Source organism: Macaca thibetana, chromosome 2 (assembly GCF_024542745.1).
Source record: "Macaca thibetana thibetana isolate TM-01 chromosome 2, ASM2454274v1, whole genome shotgun sequence".
NCBI lineage: Eukaryota > Metazoa > Chordata > Mammalia > Primates > Cercopithecidae > Macaca > Macaca thibetana.
In genome coordinates this window covers 36,976,700-36,998,344 of record NC_065579.1, presented here as the reverse complement: position 1 = coordinate 36,998,344, position 21,645 = coordinate 36,976,700, and the positions used below count along the sequence as shown (strand labels likewise).

The window sequence follows — 21,645 nt, the reverse complement described above, 5'->3', positions numbered from 1 at the left end:
TTGTAAGGGGATCCTTGGAAAGCCAAATATCCCTTAGCTTGGCACAAATGATCCATTTGCTCAATCATCTCAGATTCAATCACTATTTGAAACACAGTGTTTGGCTTCTAAGTAAAACACACACACACACACACACACACTTTTTGTGAGTTTCGTTAAAAATTAACAATGTCCCTGGCAATTAAGCTTGCAGAGTTTCCTTGTCCTTGGTTGCCTCCAGTGAATTTGGGACTTGCAAACTCCATATTGAGGGGAGGACCTAGCCAGGGGTAGAAATCAGCCCTGACTATCCTGGTGGACAGGGCCCGACTGCCCCCACCTCACCCCAACTGACTTGTAGAGAGGCCTTGTGTGGTGGGGACGGGGAGAGTGTGTCAGAGCAGGCTTTCTGAAGAAGGAGTTTCCACCTAGCAGAGGAAGTGTCCTGGGGGCAGAGGAGAGGATTCCACGCAGGAGCCACCGAAGTGGGTACAAGGGAAACCCCCTGGCTGGCAGGGGTGTATGGGGAGGTAAAAAAGAGACTAAAACAAGGACAGGGCAGGTGAATAGAGGAGGGCTCCCAGCGTCTGCCCTGTTCATCTAGGGAGCCTGGATTCTGATAGCCAGGGAGGGGTTCTGAGAATAAGAAACCAAGCAGCCCCGTGGCTGATTACCTGGTTCTCGCTGTGTGTGACTCTGGACACGCTGCTTAAGCTCTCTGAGCCCTGGTGTCCTCATTTATAACACAGGAATGATAACAGAACGCCGTTGAAGGGTGGCTTGGCAGGGCTGAATCGGATGGCTGGGCGAAAAGCCAACGGTGGCACACCTTGCGCTCTGAGTAAAGGGGCGCCTATTATCACCTTGGGGAAGAATTGGACAGAGCGCCTGACGACGGGTGATTAAGTTGGGTAGGTGGGTCAAATTGACCGGATTTTCCAACCCAGATTCACACTTCCTGTGGAGACAGGTCGTAAAAGAGCTGGCAAAGGTGTTTGTAAACACAACTGCAATTCAAAGGTTGCCGCTGGGGGTGAAAGCAGCGGGGGTTAGGGGAAAGAGGCTGGGTGGCTGGAAGCATTCACTTCGCCCGGGGCACTGTCCCAGCCCAGAGGATATGGATGTCTTTGCAGTCCCTCCTCCTTTTCCCCCCTCCCCCGGTACACACACACACACACACACACACACACACACAGCCGGAGCCCCCTCCCGCAGCAACCTCGGGACACGCGTGGTACAGCCCTTGCTGTCGTCCCGTCGATAGGTTTAGGGATGAAGGGTGAGAGCGGGTCGGCGACTGGGAGTAGAGACGATAATAAGCCGAGTTGGATTAAATTGTCTCCAGCAGCTCCCAAGGCAAAACGGGGGGGCAGGGGCGGACACAGCGCGGCCTGGAGGGCGCTGGGCGAGGAGGAACGGAGCTCGGGGGCCGGCCCGGCGCTCAGCCAGCAGCGCCGCCTCCCCGGAGGAAGGCGGGGGCCGGGAGGAGGGAGCGGGAGGAGGCGGAGGGCGGAGGAGGGCGGCGCGCTGAGAGGTTATTTGTGGTTCGCTTTGATCCCGAGGGGGAACCTGAAACTCTCACATTCCTGGCATAGCAGCCGCCTCCGGCGCGGGCCGACTCTGGGGCTGCGCGCTGGGGCGCGAACAGCCAGAGCGTCGGCGCCACGGCCGAGAACACATCTCCGCCGCCGAGCTGAGCCGCGCCGACCAGGAGGTTGTGGTGTCTGACTGCGCCGGGCACCCTCGGGCCGCAGCGGTAAGGAAGGCTGCTCCGCGCTCGGGAGAGCGCGCGAGGCCACAGAAACGTGCCCCAGCCAAAGCTGTAGTCTCCTCGCAGCCCGGCCTTTTCCGGGAGTCGGAGCCCCGAGGATCGAGCGTCCTCGGGGCGCAGTGCGCCCTTTCGAGGCAGCCGCAGTGCTGGGCAAGAGCCGTTCCACGCGGGGAGCCCAGCGCCCTGAGCTTTGCGGGGCTCTAGAAGCGCGCGGGTCCCTTGGGGCTGGGGGAGAGGGGAGCGGGCCGACTCCGTGTTTCGGTTTGCGGGTCGGCTGGGGTGGGGGTGGCGGGGGACAGGGATGGAGGCGCCGCTTGGAGCTCAAGTTGCAGGGTCTTGCGGGCTGATTTGGTTAGGTGGGGGTTACAGGTGCCTTTGCCCCCAACCAGTCCAAGAATTCCTCTTTGTCTTCCTTGGAAAATCCTCTCTGGAGCCACGAATTGGCTCTCACTTAGAAAGAATGCAGCCTGCTGTCCAGCCCGGTGACGTCAGCGTTAGAGTATTTGGAAAACAAAGAGGGCTCGAGAGGGAGGGAGGCGGACCCGCGATGCTTAAAGACCTCTCCGGGCCTCGGGCTACCCTCACCGGCTCGCCCCAGGCGTACCAGCGACCTTCGGTGCTCCAGGTCCGCCCGGGCTCGTGGTGGGGCGGGAGCCCTGGCTGGGGTGCGAGAGTCTCCTAGCTTGGAGACTGTCACTTTGGTTCCTTAGGCGAGCGGGACCCCAGGCCAAGGCTGGAGACGCGCGCTGGCTTAGAAAGGCGGCCTTCAGAGAGCGCAGCAGAGGGGCGCGGCCGGGGGCGAGGAAGCAGGTTTTAGTAAAGGCTCAGGCGTTTGGTGTCTGAAAGGACGTGAATCTGAGGGGCTTGGCCGGGACAAATTCGCGATGAGAGGCCTTGGAGGTGTTCCTTGCTCCCAGTCCGGGCACACTGTGGAGCGCCTGGAATCTGTCGGGAAGGCTCCGCATTCCTTCCTGCCGCTCCCCTGCCTCTGTGGGAGTCGGCCCAGAGAGTGATTATCTTAGGAAATGCCCGCAGATAAAACTCCAGGGCGAACTGAATCCCATGCGAATTGAATCCCATTTGCTTGCTTTGCCTCGGGTAGCTCCGGAGTCTTGCACATCTACCCCTCGTTGTGTGCGGGGGCGGGGGGGAGTGCATGACTCGGTGACAGGAAGGATGGGTACAGAGGTGCCCTCCAGACTCATCCCCCACTCCCCACCTCTGGGCAGCTGTAGCCCTGGGGTGGGGAGAAGGGAACGATTGGGAATGACTGCTCTGCTAACATGCCATAGCCCAAACTGAAGCAGGACACTAGGGCTAGTTTAGTGGCAGAGGAGGGGCCACATTCCTCCCACCCATCCCCCAATCGCTGCCCACACACACAGGACCTGTGGCAGTGTGGATTCTGTTTAGTTTTCCCTGGAACCCAGTTTGGAGATTTGTGTTGGAAGAGGCTGTGGAAAGGAAGCTGGGTGAGAGAGGCAGGCAGCTTTCCAGTCCATGAGCCACTGGGAGCCCAGACTTAGAAGGGAAATCCTTTCTCTGATATTATCTCCGAGCACTTTAGGCTCACAGTCCCCTCTCCTCTGCCCCAGGTCTCTCAACCAACAACCTCCCCTTACTTCTCCGGTTAGCCCAAGTCAAGATGGGCTTCCTTGACACTGATGTCAAGAAAGATGCTGAGTGCCTGTCCCCTATGTGCCTAGAGGACCAGTGGGGGCTTTTCCAAGTAGCAAGTGTGTGTGTGTGTGTGTGTGTGTGTGTGTGTGTGTGTGTGTGTGTGTGTTGGGGAGGATAATCATAAAATCAAAGACATCATGCCATCCTTTCTTTTTCCTGGAGCTCTCTTGCAGTTACTGTCAGCACAAAGACTGACCCACTAACCTCAATGGGTGGCACCCTTTTGCCTCATCTCACAATACCATTGTCCTCTTGGAGCATTTTTATTCATCCCTTATTCACCAATTCAGGTGCAATTCCTCCTTCCTCCTGTTAACCTTGTGGAGTGACTGCCAAGGTCGTCCCATGACAGGGAGCCCCAGATTCATTCTGTCAGCAGCGCTTGATGAAGCAGAGTCCAGGCCCATCCTCCAGGAGCTCTCTGGTTCAGGGAGAGTGAAAAAAGTGGGCAGGGGTTCAGCGGGCTAGAGGGTGGTAGGTTGATTGTGCCAAGGCTGGGCTCTGGCATGCCTCAGTGTAGAGGGTCCTGGGGGCCTTTTGCCTAGGGCTTTTCTACTGGACTGCATGCATTTTTTATCACCTGCCAATAAATTGGGGCCCCATCCACCCCTAGACTGAATAGCTAAGTGGTTAGATCTGAACTAGGCCGGCCTTGGAATTGCCCATCAGGCTGTTTGATGTGTAGCTGGCTGTACGGGCGGTGGTTCCTGGTGGGTTATCTTCTGGTTTCCTGTTGTCTCTCTCCAGGAACAGTAAGTCACCATGAATGTTATCACAGTCATTGTTTACCAGGATTTTCACTGTACCAGGAGCTCACAGGCCACTGCCTCTTTTTATTCTCATCTCCATGAGTCAAGCAGAATTCTTTGCATTTTTCTGGTGGAGAAACTGAGGCTCAGAAGTTAGATAACTTGTCTTAATCAGTAGATAGCAGCACTGGCACTTGAATCCAAGCTTATGTGACCTGCCCCACCCCTGCTCTTCACTTTTGTGCTTTCCACCAGAGTAATAATGAAAATCCTGGAAAACCTTCTCCTTTCCCATGGACTCCCACTGATTGCTTTTCTCTCTCTCTGTCTCTCTCTCTCCCCACCCTCCTCTAGGTGCTCTGGGGCCAGGTGCCACCGGCCATTGTCCAGGCAGCTGTGTGCAAGCCAGAGAAGCATGAGGACACTGGAAGACTCCTCGGGGACAGTCCTGCACCGCCTCATCCAGGAGCAGCTGCGCTATGGCAACCTGACTGAGACACGCACGCTGCTAGCCATCCAGCAGCAGGCCCTGAGGGGTGGGGCAGGAACTGGGGGCACAGGGAGCCCCCAGGCCTCCCTGGAGATCCTGGCACCAGAGGACAGTCAGGTGCTGCAGCAAGCCACCAGGCAGGAGCCCCAGGGCCAGGAGCACCAGGGCGGTGAGAACCACCTGGCAGAGAACACCCTCTACCGGCTGTGCCCACAGCCCAGCAAGGGAGAGGAGCTGCCCACCTATGAGGAGGCCAAAGCCCACTCGCAGTACTATGCGGCCCAGCAGGTGGGGCCCCGGCCACATGCAGGGGACCGAGATCCCCGTGGGGCCCCCGGAGGCAGTCGGAGGCAGGATGAGGCCCTGCGGGAGCTGAGGCACGGGCACGTGCGCTCCCTGAGTGAACGGCTCCTGCAGTTGTCCCTGGAGAGGAACGGCGCCCGGGCCCCCAGCCACATGAGCTCCTCCCACAGCTTCCCACAGCTGGCCCGCAGCCAGCAGGGCCCCCCACTGAGGGGCCCCCCTGCTGAGGGCCCAGAGTCCCGAGGACCCCCACCTCAGTACCCTCACGTTGTACTAGCTCATGAGACCACCACTGCTGTCACTGACCCTCGGTACCGTGCCCGCGGCAGCCCGCACTTCCAGCACGCTGAAGTCAGGTAACTCTCCCCACCTTGGGCTTTCCAGTTCCTGGCTTATCCTCCAGCACAGGCTGTCAGGGAGGAGAGCCTCAAGATCACAGCTTGTGTCAGAGCTGGCCAGATCCCCACCCCACCTCCAGCCTTCCTGAGAAGGGAGAGCTATTGCCTGGCAGAGAAGAGAGATGTAACTGAGGTACCCTAAGAAGTTAGTGGCGTCCCTTGCCTTAGTTCAGAGATAGGCACCATTGTCTGCTGAGCTTGAGCATTCTAGTAACTACCGTCCCCAGAGGACACAAATCGCAACAGGCGGTTAAAGGTCAGATTTCAGAAATAACTTCCTAAAGGCAAGGTTGGGAATCATTGCCAAACTGTTTCCAAGTTAAGTAGGAAGAAGGTGGGACCTCCTTCTCTGGAGGCCTTTTAAGAAAATGTGAGCAACTTGCCTTCTATGATTATTGGGAGGCATTCCTAACTAGAAGCTGGAAAGGCCCGGTGGCCTCATTACAGACGTCTCTGCATCTTACACCAGCGCAGGAGCTTCCCTGTCTCTCCTCCCCATTTCCTGCCGTACGCTTCCTGCATCTGCAGCCTGCAGTGGGACAGGATTCTGGGTCCAGGTGGGCCTCTTTCTGGGGAGGCTCAGGAGAGGCTGCTGGGTCAGGGCAGGGACTTAGAGTTTGATTCTGAGTATGCTGGGAGGCCCTCGGGGGATGTGATTTGGTTTTCCTTTTCTAAGTGCTCTTTCTGGCTACCATGCGGAGCATGGTTTGTGAGGGGCCAAAATGGAAGCAGGAAGACTTGGGGGAGGCAAGAAGTCTAGAGAGTTTGGAGAAATGAGTGTTCCTAGAAACAAGACCCCACCTCAGGCTTCTCATTTGGCCCGCATCTTTTCAGAGAAGCAGACACAGCCATCACTGCTGCATCTCCCCCTGTGGGAGTCCAAGAAACCCCACCAAGGAACCCCAAGGATTTCAGACTCTTCCTCTGGTGGCCCAAGGTCAAAGTCTGGTTCTCTTCATGCCTGCTGAGTTTTCCTTTAGTCACCCACTTTCCCACCGTCCGGCCTTTCCTTGCTCTCGAGAAATGTGTGACATGATGGGGTTGGTATGGCGGAACAGAGGATGGAGCCTCTTGGTTTTTCTCCAGCCTCCACCCCCTCCAGACTCGCACCTTATCGCCCTTCTCAGGGCTCGGTCAGGAAGAGTTTCGGAAGCTGAGTGGTGGTTTCTTCTTTTGGACCAGCCTTATTGAACTCTGTCAGGAAAAGATAGTAATCGTGGCAAGGAAGTAGACTGTTTGCAGGAGAACAAAAAGCGGGGGAGGGAGAGGACGGGGAGAAAGGAAAGCAAGTGTGAAGGGAAAGGAGTTGCTATTCTTTCTCAGAGCTAAGTCATCCCCAAAGAATGCCAGTTGTGTCTGCCTGGCCCAGTGCAGGGGGGAGCAAGTTCTTGAAGCAACCTTGAGAATGGCCATTTTAGCAGTGGAATGGAGAGTTTGAGTACTCCAGTGGGGACCCTCTTCCCAGCTCTTACTGGAAGCCCCATCTTAGATAGTAGGAGAAATACATCTGCCCAATATCCCCTTTCGGATGATCTGATGAAGATTATTTGTTAGGAACTTGGGGCTAGACTCCTAGCCTAGGGTCCTGAGAAGAGCAGGGGGGCCATAGGCTGTATGGGGGCAGGAGGCAGGGGCAGGCTGGGTGTGCATGAGTGCTGACATGATGCACCTAGAAGGAGAATTTGGGTTTTGTGGGGCTTCTGGGACTTGGAAGAATCTTTGTGAAACTGAGGCAGTTGTGACGCTGGGAATCACAAGGTCCCAGAAAGGCTCTTGGACTCCCCGTGCCTCTCGCCCTTTGCTCCTTCCCTCAATACAGAGCCCTATGGGTGATGTTACACCAGTGCCAGAGGCCAATAGAACATTGTCCCCTGAACTCAGCAACTACAGTAGTCCAGAGGCAGCCCTTACTCCCAAGGAAACCCAGAGTTTGGGCCACATTTATTCTCTAAACTGAGGGTAAACCGAGGTTCCTACTAGAAGAGATGGAGGATGGGCCACCACTACAGGAGCACCTGCCACCCACCCAGCACCGGCCCTGCACTCTGCCAGGCCTTACATAGCATCATCCTCACAAACCCTGGCGAGGCTGGAGACCCTCATGATGCAACAGAGCAATGCCCTGTCTGTGGGGCTGAGGCACTTGCCCAAGGTTAAACAACTGGAGCAGGGATTTAAACCCCTATTTGTCAGACTCTAGAGCTCAGACTCTTACCCTGACATCTGTCTCACTGTTCTAACCTTAACTGGAGTCTTCTAAAAATGATTCTGGGTGGGTGGGGGCTGGGGGTAGCAGGACTTGAAATAGAAAGGAGAAAATGAGTGCTGCTTTGGCAGTCTTGAAACTGGCCACTCATGTAATAGACATAAGGTTGCTGCTGGGGCCCAGCCACCAAGTTGTCCTGGGGCCTGGAAGGTTATATGCTCAGTCATGATTGACATGGCCTCCAGCCCCAAAAAGAACCTTCCATTGACTAGAAGTGTCAAGGTGCATTTTTCAAGATGACATATTTAAGCAGTAGTTGCTTAGGAGGCCCAGGATTGCTCAGGCTGATCTCCAAGGCCCCAGCCACTGTGAGGCGGGTATGAAACAAGCATCCTGACATTAATCCCCTCCAGCTCTGCTGTCTGACTCTTGAGAGCCTTAGGCAGAAACATTTGGAAAAGGCCTTCCCCACTGGTCCCTGCCTACCACTTGAGGGTTGAATAATTATCTGCAGCAATTTTAATAAATATTAGTTATGAATAATAACCATCTTCCCAATATGCCTAGGAATGGGGCGACTCTGGGCTGCTCCGGGTGGGAACCATAAGGGTCTGTGCTGTCTCTGAGCACCGTCTCTTCTGTTTCCCAGGATCCTGCAGGCCCAGGTGCCGCCTGTGTTCCTCCAACAGCAGCAACAGTACCAGTACCTGCAGCAACCCCAGGAGCACCCCCCTCCCCCACATCCAGCTGCTCTTGGCCATGGCCCCCTGAGCTCCCTCAACCCACCTGCTGTGGAGGGGCCAGTGAGTGCCCAGGCCTCCTCAGCCACCTCGGGCAGTGCCCACCTGGCCCAGATGGAGGCCGTGCTGAGGGAGAATGCCAGGCTGCAGAGGGACAATGAGCGGCTGCAGAGGGAGCTGGAGAGCTCTGCAGAGAAGGCCGGCCGTATTGAGAAGGTAGGCCCTGCTGGGGTTTCAGAGGGGCAGACCAGAAAGAGACCCCGAGGGGCTACCTGGGGAGTGGGTAGTCCAAGGAGAGGCAGAGGAGCCTGAAAACTGTTTGGCTTGATTTCCCCCATCCCTCTGTTCTCCACCTCCCTCACCCCTCATGCACCCTCCTGAGCTGACTCCAGACAGCTGGGGAACAGCCGAGAGGCCGGCAGAGCAGGCCTGGAGCATGAGCAGTTGCTGGCCAGTGGTGATTAGAAAGAGCCCATTCACCAGCTCCTTGCACACTCGCACCCTTGCCCTGCACACACCCCCTCTCATGGACACCTCCCACAGAGAGCCCTTTGTGTCCCCCACACAACAGCAAGTCTGTTCCAGGCCAGCCCTGGCGAAAAAGAAAACTTCTCCTCTTGGAAAGACTTGTTGGAATCACAGGCCAGCTAAGAGCACGTGCGGAACCTGCCAGCAGCCAAGTGGGAGGAGCAGCCGGGGCCCAGCTGGCCCTCTGGGTGGACGGTGATGCCTGGGGGACCAGGCAGAGGTGGCTCAGGCTTAGACCTGGTGCCTGCTTCTTTAGTGAAGGATTACCAGTTTTCTGCTGAGGCTCAGTTTTAGCAGATGGCCTCAGGCCTCCCTTGACTGTCCTGTGGTGTCCAAGTTAGGTCCAACCACCCCGACATGGCTGGAGTCTTTTGGTGCCCACTTCTGGCCAACCGTACTCAGTTTCTTGGTGGAAGCCAGCCAAAAGTAGAATGTTTCCTTCTGGACACTGGGCACAGGGAAGCTATGTTTAGTCACCCTGCAGGCAGCTACTTCCAAAGTACCTGGCCCTAGGGTCACTCAGCATCTGGTCCTTGGGGCAGCCGATGGACCGTTGCTTGCTGGTCCCAGCAGTCCAGTCTACTTCTGGAGGCTACAAGCTTCTGATCATCCCGCCATAGTCATCCCACCAAAACCTGGAGGTTTTGCTCCTGCTTGGTGTCCTCTCATCTGTCACCTTTTCTGATGGAGAGTAGTGGGTCAGCCTGGAATCACTCCCTAGGAGCTCTCACCTTCCTTCAGCTCTGCTGTCTGCCTCTTGCAGCTGGAAAGCGAAATCCAGCGGCTCTCTGAGGCCCATGAGAGCCTGACCAGAGCCTCCTCCAAGCGTGAGGCCCTGGAGAAGACCATGAGGAACAAGATGGACAGTGAAATGAGGAGGCTGCAAGACTTCAACCGGGATCTTAGAGGTGAGAGCCAGTCACACAGGTGGAGGTTGGAGAGCCTCTGCAGAGGGCTTACTTCCTCTGTTCTAGAGAAAAATTGGGAATCTATTACCTGCTAAAAGTGCAGATGAACTCAGAGAGCCAGGCTGAGACCCTCGGGAACTGCCCTGATAGAGAGATGCTTGTCTCTATGTACTGAGTCTCGGATCCCTTCAGGGAGCTCCCATCGTGGGGCCCGGATGATGGCTTCTGACAGAGGAGGCTCCCTCCCATCGGGCCCTGAGCTGAGCCGGGGTTTCCTCATGGCCCATCCCCAATGTGGAGGATGCAGCCCCGTCTTGATAGGATGTCAGGAAAAATCCCAAGCTGGCAGCTTCACCTGACACTAAAACATCTTTCCTTCCCTTGAAACAGAGAGATTGGAATCTGCAAACCGCCGCCTGGCAAGCAAGACACAGGAGGCCCAGGCCGGCAGTCAGGACATGGTGGCCAAGCTGCTTGCTCAGAGTGAGTAGGGGCCTCACTAAGAATCCTGGCCTGTGTGCAGGCAATGGGACTGCTGCACACCCTCTGGACCAGGAAGATTGGCCTTCCCCCTTGCAAAGCAGTACTTTAGGAGCAGGTTTACTGCCTACTGTGTGCCCAACACTAGACTGGATCTGGGGATGGTGGGGAGAAGTGGCTTCCAAAGAAGAATAGGATCTAGTTGTGTATCTATTAAGAAGATCAGTTGACACTAGAGGGAAAGCCAGGGAGCAGTGATTTGCTGAGCTTCCGTGCTGACCATCAGTGCAGTGCATTGGGCAGTGCGGGAGGCAAGGTAACGTTGAACACAGGTGAGGTGAAGAAGGAAAGGTCGTCTGAGAGCTTCCCAGGGAGTTCCAGGCAGCAGAAAGGTCAGGAGTGTGCAACGGGAATGTGAGAGGCAGGGGGCATGATGGAACTGGGCCATAGCAAGCCAAGTGGAGGCACTTGAGACAGCCAAAAATGGGATCCTAGACCTTAACCAACAGATGCATTCTAAAGGGGGTGGTCTAAGCATCTTTGAAGAATGGGCAAGTTCATTGACTAGTCCATTCATGAATTAGCAGATGTGTTTTGAGCATCTGGCAGATGTTCAGGTGAGAATGGGAGCAGGCCCCGGAAGGTACCATGGCAGGGAGGTCAGGAGAGAAGTGGTGAGCTTAAGAAAGGAGCAGGTTCCCACAGATTTAAAAGAACAAGGGGGGTGGTCCTAGAAACTGGTGATTAGGAGCCCCAGTGGCCTGAGAGAGAGGCTCTGTGGGGATGGCAGGGGTGGAGAGCCAGCCAGAGGTGAAGGAGTTATTGGGCCGTTCAAGAGGTACATGGGGTGGGTGGCAAAGGGAGCCTTGAGCTCAGCAGCAGGAGGCTCTAGCAATCAGAAGAGACTAACAACAGTTATTTATTGAGCTCCTACTAGGAGCTTTACTGCCGTTCAGGGTGTTTGCAGAGAAGTGGAATGGGAGTGGTTGGTAGCTGGGTAAACGTGGCTTTGAGGCTTCACAGGAACTCTACTATGAATGGCACCAACAGTAGTGTGGGGTGCAGAAATGGAGGAGCAGCTTGAGGACTTAGCTCTGGCTGGCAGCACCCCTATCTTCCTTCAAAGAGGGTTCAAAGACTAGGGCAGGGAATGGGGGAACACAGCACTGAAGGAATTGACAGGGTGGGGCAGGAGGTAGGCTGGTCTCTACTGGCTGGGTGGGGTGAGGTGGCAGCGGCTTAAGGTCTCTGGGAAGGAGTCAAAGGGAATGAGGGAGAAAGGGGATGGGGCAGCCCTGGGGTTTCCCTGAGGAGTCTGGGGAGGAGAAGCTGCAAGGGCAAGGCAGATTAGGGTGCCTGTGGAGGAAGGCGGACTTTTGGGGCCTGGCTCTGCCAAAGAAAGGAAGCCATGGGGCGGGTTTTTGGGAGCTTGCTGGCGGGTGAGAAGAGGGGGGCCGGCCGGGAGGCGTTTCCGCTCCCCGGGGAGCGAGTGAGCGCCGGGCTGTTCTTGGCTCCTCGCTGGAGCCATTAATCTCGCAGCCGCGGGTGACCTGGATGCCTGGCATTCCAGAGCCGCGAGCTGTTCCGCTCCCGGCCCGCCCCCCGCCGCTCCCTCCCGTGCGCGCTGCCTGGCGCCCTTCGCCCGGCTTTGGGAGGAGGGAGGGTGAGCACAAAGGGAGCCTGGAACGCGGAGGTGGGGGCTCGCTCGCTGCTCAGGGCGCATCCCGGGTCCCCTCGGCGCCTCGCCTGCCTTCCTGCCCGCCTCCGCTGGCCTCCGGGCGTCCTCTTCCCACCGGCACCCGGGCCACTTATTTCTTACTGAGGAGCTCTCCTTCCCGAGATCCCACAGGCCCAGGGCTTTATCAGGGTCCTGTTGGCAGGGGATGGCCAGAGCCCAAAGCCTCCCAGCCCCCACCAAGGCCTTAGAGATTGGACAAAGCTGCAGGAAGCCTCTGGAAGCAGAAGGCTGGGTCCGCTGGCCCCTCCTCCCTCCCCTAGGGTTGGGGAAACCCAGGCAGCTCTTCCTTGCTCCGTAGTAGCTATTGCAAAGGCAGGAAAGATGTGTCTGATTGACCTCCCTTTTATCTGGGGTCACTCAACACTAGGAAAGTGTGGCCATTATCATCAATGCCATCTGCTTTTCCTCCTAGGCAAGCCACGCAGCCCCCCAGCACTGCCTTTCTGGCCCCTCTAGGCCAGCCATTCCCCCTGGGGATCTGGCCTTGAGGCCTGAAGCCGGCCTGTTAGCTCCACCCCCTTGAGAATGTTTCTCTTCTCCCTGCGCCTCGGGTTCTCCAGCTGTAAGATGAGGCAGTCCTTCCCCACAGAGTCACGCTAAGGCTGAAATGAGATGCAGGCCCTGGGCACACTGTGAACGCACAGGTGGAGTAGGGGAGGGTCCTCCCTGCCTGAGTCCAAACCTGGCTGCTCCTTCACCCCACTCAATGGATGTCAAGCCAGCGAAGTATGAACACATACGTTTCAATATTATTAGACTTCCCCTTATTTTCCTCCATGCCACAGAATGATACCGTCCTGGGCTCAGCCTTCAAAAATCCAAAACGAACCAAGAGCTAACCTGAGTTGCCTCTGTGTCCTCTTTGCCCTGCCCCAGGGCCCTGAGTAAATGAATCCTCCCTTCCGCATGCCAAGGTCTCAAGCCTTCACTCTTCTGTTCCAGAACTTGTACTGTCCTATATCATAGGTGCTTAGCTACATGTGGCCCAAGAATTGAAGTTAATGAAAACAAATAAAATTTAAAATTCAGTTCTTCCATCTTACTGGCCACATTTCCAGTCCTCAGTAGCACGTGTGTCTAGTAGCCACTGCATTGGAGGGTGCAGTATAGAACAGTTCCACTCTGGCAGAAAATTCCACTGAATCAGAATGCTGTTCTAGAGACAGTGCCTTTAGGTTCACTAGCGGGGGCCCACAGCCCTGCCCCGCCTCCTGCTCTCTAGCAAGGTAGGCAGCTGACCCACTCCTCAGGGGGCAGCCTGGGACTCTCAAGGGGCAGGTGCCTGGGAGGTGGATTTAAGGCTAGAGCATCAGATGGAGGGCTCTGTGGTCTGGTTTGGGCCTTTCCTGGCCATGCTGAGAGGGCCTCTGAGTAGAGTTTCTTTGGGTAATTAGCAAAATGATACAAAAGTCAGGATAGCTGGACCCTTACACACTAATCCTTGTGCCATAGTCATTTTCATTGTGCTGCAGACTTTGCATTTCTTCCTGAGCCTGGTTGCTTGCATCTCAGTGATCTTTTCAGACCATGGAGGGAAATGTAGCCCTCAACGGACCTCTCGGCCTGGGTCTGCAGAAGGAGCCCCAGAGCTCTGGGTGGCCTCTAAGTACAAACGCCTCACCACGTAGCCAGAGGCAGCCTGGGCCTTTGTAGTGTGGCCAGCTGGGGTTTCCATTTGGCAGCACCATTCACCTCCTATGTTCCTCCGCTATAAGTTGGGGATCCCAAATCCTACCTGGAGGGGCTGGAGGATTCATGGAATAAGATGTGTAAGTGCCTGGTGTGTGGACAGCAGATGGTGGTTCTGTTCCCTCTTCCTTCATTCTCCCACTTGAAGGAGGACCATGTCACAGCCCACCTGAGCCTCTGTTTTCTCATCTGTACACAGGCATCACAGTTCCTACCTCAGCAGTCTCTAGCCGTCACAAGGTTCAAGGGATATTGTGGATGTGTTTTAGACATGGTGGCCCCCGGCACAAGTGGATGGTGTTTGGGGCTGTCCCATGGCAGTGTGTCCCAGTAGAAAGGCAGGGTAGCCCAGTTGTTTACTCCTGACTTAAACCTGAGCCTCGGTTTCTTCTTCCATGAAACAGGGTTAATAAGGGTACCTTATTCGTGTTACTGTTGAGAGAATGAGAAGCAACTGTGCTCATCCAGTGGTCAGCACAGAGCCCAGGAGGCAATGGCGCCAGCCAATGTAGTCACTGTCACTGATCAAGCCTCTCTCTCCCTACAGGCTACGAGCAGCAGCAGGAGCAAGAGAAGCTGGAGCGAGAGATGGCACTGCTGCGCGGTGCCATCGAGGACCAGCGGCGGCGTGCCGAGCTGCTGGAGCAGGCTCTGGGCAACGCGCAGGGCCGGGCGGCTCGAGCCGAAGAGGAGCTGCGCAAGAAGCAGGCCTATGTGGAGAAAGTGGAGCGGCTGCAACAGGCACTCGGGCAGCTGCAGGCAGCCTGTGAGAAGCGGGAACAGCTGGAGCTGCGTCTGAGGACTCGTCTGGAGCAGGAACTCAAGGCTCTGCGTGCACAGCAGGTGAGCTGAGAAAACCTGTGCAGGTGTCCAGGCTAGGGCAGCATCTGAGGATGTCAGCTTCCCTTCGTCCTCGGGGACTGTAGGTTTGGAGGCCAGGGCTGAGGCCCCAGGAGCCCCTAGTTAGATCTAGGCTGCAGGCCCCTTGCAGGGCGGCAAGGATGATTGCTCTCTGCTCCACCTTTGCTGCGTGCTCCCTTCCACTTGTCGTCTTAGCAGAGGCCCTGCCACCTGGCCCACATCCAGCCTCAGGGGACTCCTGTCCTCGGCAGCAGCAGGGTATATTGTCCTTGACCTCTAGAGAAAGTAAGTTAGGAACCTGGATATAGAAGGCCCTCGAGCTTTTTTTTGTTTGTTTTTTTGAGATGGAGTCTCACTCTGTTGCCCAGGCTGGAGTGCAGTGGCGCAATCTCCGCTCACTGCAACTTCCGCCTCCCAGGTTCAAGCGATTCTCCTGCCTCAACCTCCTGAGTAGCTGGGACTACAGGCACGTGCCACCACGCCCAGCTAATTTTTGTATTTTTAGTAGAGATGGGGTTTCACCATATTGGCCAGGCTGGTCTTAAACCCCTGACCTCATGTCATCCACCAGCCTTGGCCTCCCAAAGTGCTGAGATTACAGGCATGAGCCACTGCACCCAGCCACCAGCCAGCTTTTATATGCCTCCCTGAGATTGGGAGGAAAGATGGTTGCCCTAATCCATAGTGCTTAACCTCACTTTGGACTTCTGTGTAAACAACTCTTGGTGTTTACAAACCAAATAGCTATTTCTCCACTCCCAAACCTACCCTTGTGACAGAGTTAGCATGGCTGAACCCCCGGTTTGCCCAGTTCTGTTCTAATTTACACCAATTTTCCCAGTATAATTATTGATAGCACCCCCTTTGCCAGTTTGGAGGATTATTTGTTTGGTCTCTATGCCCTTGGCCATAGGATTCAGGGCAGGGGTATGGGGACCTGTGCTGTACCCCCATTTCGGTAGAGGAAGGATGGGGAAATGTATGCTGTGTATGGCCGAACACGCACATGTAAGAGTGACAGTCCTTGTGTGGAGGCGAAGACCAGTGGCTGCCGCACCCCAACCTCCACCCTTGACCACGGTCTCCACTCCTTGCTCTGCAGAGACAGGCAGGCACCCCAGGTGGTGGCAGTGGCAGTGGCAGTGGCGGGTCCCCAGAGCTCAGCGCCCTTCGGCTGTCAGAACAACTGCGTGAGAAGGAGGAGCAGATCCTGGCGCTGGAGGCCGACATGACCAAGTGGGAACAGAAGTATTTGGAGGAACGTGCCATGAGGCAGTTTGCCATGGATGCGGCTGCCACGGCTGCTGCCCAGCGTGACACCACTCTCATCCGACACTCCCCGCAGCCCTCGCCCAGCAGCAGCTTCAATGAGGGTCTGCTCACTGGTGGCCACAGGCACCAGGAGATGGAAAGCAGGTTCGGCATTGCAGGCCAGGCACCTGAGTTTTGGGAGGCGGGTGGCAATGTCCAGTCACTGCCCTGCCCTTGATCCCTGATAAACAAGCCGCTTTCCCCACACAGCTCAGCAGTCCCTCAAGCAAGCTGAACCTGCATGCTTGGCACACCAGGCGCTGTAAACTTGCATTTGCCTAGAAATACCGAGTCCTTGGTCTACCCAGGAGACTCTTACTGTGGAGGTGTTGGGTGCCGTTTAGGGCTTAGGCCCTGCCTCCTCTCTCCGGAGTGCTGCCCTCCAGGATGAGGGCTGTGCCTCCACTATCATCTGATGACTCTGGAACCCACCCTTGATGGCCTGCCTTTTCTGGTGTGGGAAGGGCCCAGGGCCTTATGCACTGGTGGTTTTCAGAGCCTGGGCTCTAAGAGCATCACATGCCAGAGCTGTGGTACCATTTCTAAGCCCCCTCTAGGTCCCTGCTACAAGCACAGAAAGATCCAGCCTGGCCGGGTTAGGGGAGGGGGGGTGCTTTTCCTCTAACTCCTGTGAGGCGGGAAGGGTGGCTGGATCTATGGGTCTGACAGTGTGGGCATGGCCTCTCACCCCTCAGGTTAAAGGTGCTCCATGCCCAGATCCTGGAGAAGGATGCAGTGATCAAGGTCCTTCAGCAGCGCTCCAGGAGAGACCCTGGCAAGGCCACCCAGGGCTCCCTACGGCCTGCCAAGTCGGTGCCATCTGTCTTCGTGGCTGCGGCAGCAGGAACCCAGGGCTGGCAAGGGCTCTCTTCTAGTGAGCGACAAGCAGCAGACGCCCCTGCTCGGCTGACTACAGGTAAGAGGAGGCTGCTGCTGGGATAGATTGAGAGGTAGTTTCTCCTGGGCCTGAACACAGATTGCCAGACCTTTCCTCCCAGAACTGAGGCTCATGGGAGCCAGGGCTTCCTGATTGTCTCCCAGGGGAGCTGGCTTATTCTCTACCTCCAGTGACTCTACAGCCCATGGCTCTCCTGCCAGTGTGAAGAGGGGTATTTCGTCCCCATCGCCGTAAATTCCATCATGCTTTAGCCCCAGCCACTGAACTGAGAAAAATAGAGCTTCCTGTGCAGATGCACCTTCTATGCAAGCCCCCTCCACTCTTCCTTCTAAGCAGATGCCACAGAAACTCTAGAAGATTTAATCTACAAAGAAGGGTCCCACCACCCAAAACATTTGGAAGCCAATCCAATCTGGTAGTCATTCCCATTTTAAAATAGGAGCATTTTTAGTCTTAAAGTTCTTGCAGATCAAGAGCAGCCCACTCCACCTTGAATCCCCAGCAAGGACAGTTAACTTACAGTGTCCTTCACCAGGGCCACATCTTACAGGTGTGGCAATAACCATCCACCTACCTTCCCAGCAGACAGGGCACCCACAGAGGAGCCAGTGGTCACATCTCCCCCTGCTGCCCATGCCAAACACGGGAGCAGAGATGGGAGCACCCAGACTGACGGCCCCCCAGACAGCACCTCCACCTGCCTGCCACCGGAGCCTGACAGCCTTCTGGGGTGCAGCAGTAGCCAGAGAGCAGCCTCTCTGGGTAAGTCCTCCTGACCCCACTTCTGTGCTAGGCAGGGCCAGGGGAGCACTAGGGTGTGAACTGGAACACCAAAGCCTTTTCTTCCCAGCCCCCTCGGGGTCATTGCCTGTACTCCATGGGGAGCCCTGCGTAGCCAGAGGTGAGCAGCGTGCCTGGCCCACCTCACTGTGAACATGAAGGGTGGCTGGCTGCATGAATAGGGAAATTGGAAACCCTGATTAGAGGCAGATCCAGAATTCAGAAAGAAAGCAACCAGATGGGAGGCACTTAAGCTCCTCTTTCATGGTCTTCCCTACATAGTTAATTTCCAATTTGATTATCCAAGAGAATGGAGCTTGCAAGTCATGCCGATGGCACTCTGGAAGCCTGTTGAGAGTCCGGGAAAGAGAAATCTGAGAAGATGCCATTTCTTTTTCCACTCCCCTTTCACACTGGCCTTTGCATATTTGCCTGTGCCTCCTGATCTCAGAAAACCACAGGCATGAAAAGAATGCTGCAGCCTCCCTCCCTCAGGCTCTCCATTGCTCTGTCTAAGCCCTCCAACCAGTTCAAAGTTAGAAACAAATGCATCTTACACATCGGAGGTTGGTGGGCTGGGCTGAGCACTGAGAGGGTGCAGAGCATTGTGCTTGGTTGGCCAAGTTCTGGGAACCTGGGCAGCAGAGGTGGGAAAAGTTGGTGAAGAAAGATCGTTGTATTTAAAATGTGCCAGGATTTTAAAAGCAATCTAGTAACACTCATTGGCATGTGCCTGTGTTCTTGTCTCTCTCCAGACTCTGTAGCTACATCCAGAGTCCAGGACTTATCAGACATGGTGGAGATACTGATCTGAAGGAGGTGGTGCTTCAGGACTCTGAGCCATTCTCTCCCCTCCTCTGCCCTGTGCCACTCTCAGCCATTTCAGCAGCCTGTCAGCCGCTGCTTTGTCCCTTTCCCCAGCCAGACTCTCATTCCCATTGACCATCTGGCCCCGGGAGCTCAGGAGGAGGACCCCAGGGGAGAGGAGAACTGTGAGAGCACCAGCACCCCCAGAAGACTCTGCTTCTTAGCCCACATTCCTCCCGGCCTTATGGAGAATGAGGATTCAGCCTTGACTTGTTGCCCAAGGCCTGCTACTGGGGTAGCAACTGACAGCTCAGAAAGGAGCTGAGCTCCCTCTGCCCTGCCAGTTGTCAGTCAGGCAGGGAGGGAGGGGCTGTGTTGGTTTGGGGGACTAATTTCCCAGGACGGCTGCCCGTGGACACCAGGCAGACTGGTTCACTAATCAAGTCAGCCATATTGTTCTCTGGCTAAGTTTGGTTCCAGCCAACCTCATCTGCTCTTCAGTTCCTCACTGCCTTCCTGGGATACTAAGACTTGAATCTTTTGGCGACTATTAAGGGTGTTAGTCTTGGAGAAGCCACAGCCTCACCTTCTCACTTGCTGTGGGTTAGGGGCCATTAAGTGGACTGGGAGACAGTGTGCAGTTTGTATATAACTCCCTTTCTTGTGGAACAGAAGACTGAGGCTTGCAGGTTCTGATGTGTCTCCATGGGCTGTGCTCCCCTCTTCCTACTGTCACAGTTCCTGAAACTTCTGACTGGCCTCCCAGTTATGCCTCCTCCTCAAGTTCCTGGCCCGTGGATGTTAAAGCTGCTTGATTCCCAGGATCTCGGCTGCCTTTTCCTCCATCTTGAGCCCTATAAATGCCCACGGGACCCCCACCACCAGCCTCTTGAATGGCTCCACAGCTCCTGTCCCTGGGACATCCTGTCAGTTTGGTCATAAACCCTGAGCCAGATGAAATGAGCCACCTTGAACAGACACCTGCCGTACCCCCAGGTGGGCTGCAGTGGCCCTCCCCAGTACCAGTTCTCTCTGAGAAACTGGAGATGTTGTCTTGTCCGCATAAATAAGTGTCTTTGTTCCCACCTGGAGGCTTTGGGAGAGGAGCAAAGCGGTTGAAAACTAGTTAATGAGCTACCAGAGTCAAATAGTCATCTGAATGGAGCCCCCATCACAAAACAGTGCCCAGGAGGCTGGCTCCTCAAGCTACCCATGCCCAGCGCCCTGAAGCAGGACCAGATGCTTTGGAATTGGGGTGGAACACCCCCATGGCAGCCTGCCAGCAGCAGTGACTCCGACTTCTGGTCTTAGAGAATCCCTCACTTCAGCCCCAGGAGCTATTGGTGGGTTTTAGCAGTTTTGTCTTTACCGTTTTTAGTTCTCCTTGATTCTTTGTGTTCTTCCTTTATCGTTTTTAGGTTTGGTATGTGTTGTTTTATTTCCATGGTTCCTCAAGTTTCCTTTTTAAACATTTGCATTTGCTGGACAATTGCATATTTTTAAAAAATTCCCCTACCCCCGTTTAAAGCTGAAAAATACATTTGGTTCATGTGCATTGTTTACAAAGCAAAAAGAAAAAAGAGAAAAAAAGGCAAAAAATATCGTGAAAGAAAAAAAAAACGACTTAATATATTTTGGATTAATATTTGGTATTTCTTTTAAAGTATTTTTTGTGCTGTGAACGTTTTCTGCCAAAGACCATGATGTGTGTCTGTATGTTTAAGTTATCGTAAATATTTAAAATGTAAACATGGCTGTTTTGTTATGCCACCCTGTACCAGGATTGCTGCCGCATTCCACTGGGTATAACAGTATTTTAATTAAAAAAATAATTAAAAGTGATGTCTTTGCACAGGTGAGACTTTGCACTGAGGGAAGGGAAAGGGTGAGGATTTTGGGGGGCCACCCAAGTCATAGTCCAGTCTCTTCAAGGACCCAAAATAGAATCTAGGAATTTTGTGAAGCTGCATTAAGGACAGAGTTGGAATGAGGATATGGTTGGCATTTTTCCCCTTTCATAGGTAACATTTCTTGAAGACTGGGAGGGGAAGGAGGGCCTGCCAGATGGCAGCCTCCCCAAGTAGCTCTGTTCTAATCAGCTTTGTTTGGCCACATGCTGTGGTCATCCACAGTGGGAGTGGGTGTCCCAAGATGGCTTTATCCTTCCCCCACTCCTTTCCCCACTCCCACCTAGCATATAAAGTCTTGTCCGAAACCGTCCAGAAGGCCAGGCATCATGCAGAGGACATTCAAGGACGTGGTGTGTTCTTAGCCACTGCCTTCCTCCTTTGCTGTGACATCACCACTCTTTCCTGATGCTCAGGAAAGCATATTGCTCCAATTCAAAAAAAGAGAAAACCATTCTCAGTCTTGCTTGTTCTTGTATCAGAAACAAAATACCTGCCTTGTGCTTCTACAAGTGTGGCAGGACACTGAGGTTCCCCGTCAGAATGTGGCCATTAGTCCGCTGGCCATGAGGCAGCAGCAGGCTACCAGACAGCCTACATGTCGAATGGTTCCCCACCATGGCGGTGAGTGAAGTGTCTCCAGGACCAGTGTGGGAACTCGGGAGCCATGTTGATGAGTAACTAAGTTGAGATCCTAAAGAAGGTGTCTTCCTGAGCCAGCCTACCAGCCACAAGTATGGAGACAAGCAGGTGGAAGAATTGGAAACATCCAAAAACGTTTTCAGCAACTTTGCAGATGGTGATAGGCCCCACTGAATGAGGAGCTCTCCATGCAGAGGCATCACACCCACCCCATGGCCACACCTCCACCCAACCCTCCAGCCTGCCTCCTGCCACTGAGGCAGCATCTATGCCGGCCTTCCTCCCATTGAGGCCTGAACTGGAGTCAGGTTACTTACCTGAGATGCAGGCCTGGTCCGAGGAGGCAGCCTGAACAATAGGGCTCCTCACCCTCCCACCACTGCTCCTCCCTGGGCCACACCAGCCCATGGCTACATCTTCTGAGGCTTGCTGTCCAAAACAAAATGTCAGTGCCTGTGGCAGGGAGTTCCAAAGGACAGCTTGGCAACTCAGACCTGTGAACAATAAGCCCTGACAACAGTGCCATCTCACCCCAGTACCTTTGGCCAGGGGCTTCCAAAGCATCTGCACCTTCTGTGAGATCCAGTCTGTGGAAAGTCACGTTAATGTTTCCTTGGCATAGACCAAGGAGAACAGGAAATCAGTCCCAGTGTACCCAGCACATGTACGTGCATGTGCATTTGTGTGCATGTGTGCACATGCGTGCCTCACCCTGTGTCCCAGAGACAGGTGTGAGGGGCACCGATATCTTCTGGCTAGTGTCCCTGCAGGGCATGGGTG

At 55.0% G+C, this 21,645-nt stretch overlaps 1 protein-coding gene across 4 annotated transcripts; it reads left to right on the top strand.

Moving 5' to 3' along the window:
• Window positions 1-1,163: 1,163 nt before the first annotated feature.
• AMOTL2 (angiomotin like 2) lies at window positions 1,164-20,158 on the top strand. Of its 4 annotated transcripts, none has more exons than XM_050779598.1 (10): window positions 1,164-1,258; window positions 4,534-5,328; window positions 8,226-8,532; window positions 9,608-9,752; window positions 10,143-10,235; window positions 14,207-14,502; window positions 15,623-15,936; window positions 16,527-16,747; window positions 17,315-17,491; window positions 18,265-20,158. In XM_050779598.1, exons 2-10 carry the CDS (start codon window positions 4,595-4,597, stop codon window positions 18,321-18,323), a joined length of 2,346 nt encoding a protein of 781 aa, XP_050635555.1. In that variant the 5' UTR covers window positions 1,164-1,258; window positions 4,534-4,594; the 3' UTR covers window positions 18,324-20,158. The 4 variants fall into 4 exon arrangements, with proteins under 4 accessions (XP_050635555.1, XP_050635554.1, XP_050635556.1 ...); XM_050779597.1 differs by having other exon boundaries at window positions 17,312-17,491; XM_050779596.1 differs by lacking the exon at window positions 1,164-1,258 and adding an exon at window positions 2,063-2,375 and having other exon boundaries at window positions 17,312-17,491.
• The last annotated feature ends 1,487 nt before the right edge of the window (window positions 20,159-21,645 follow it).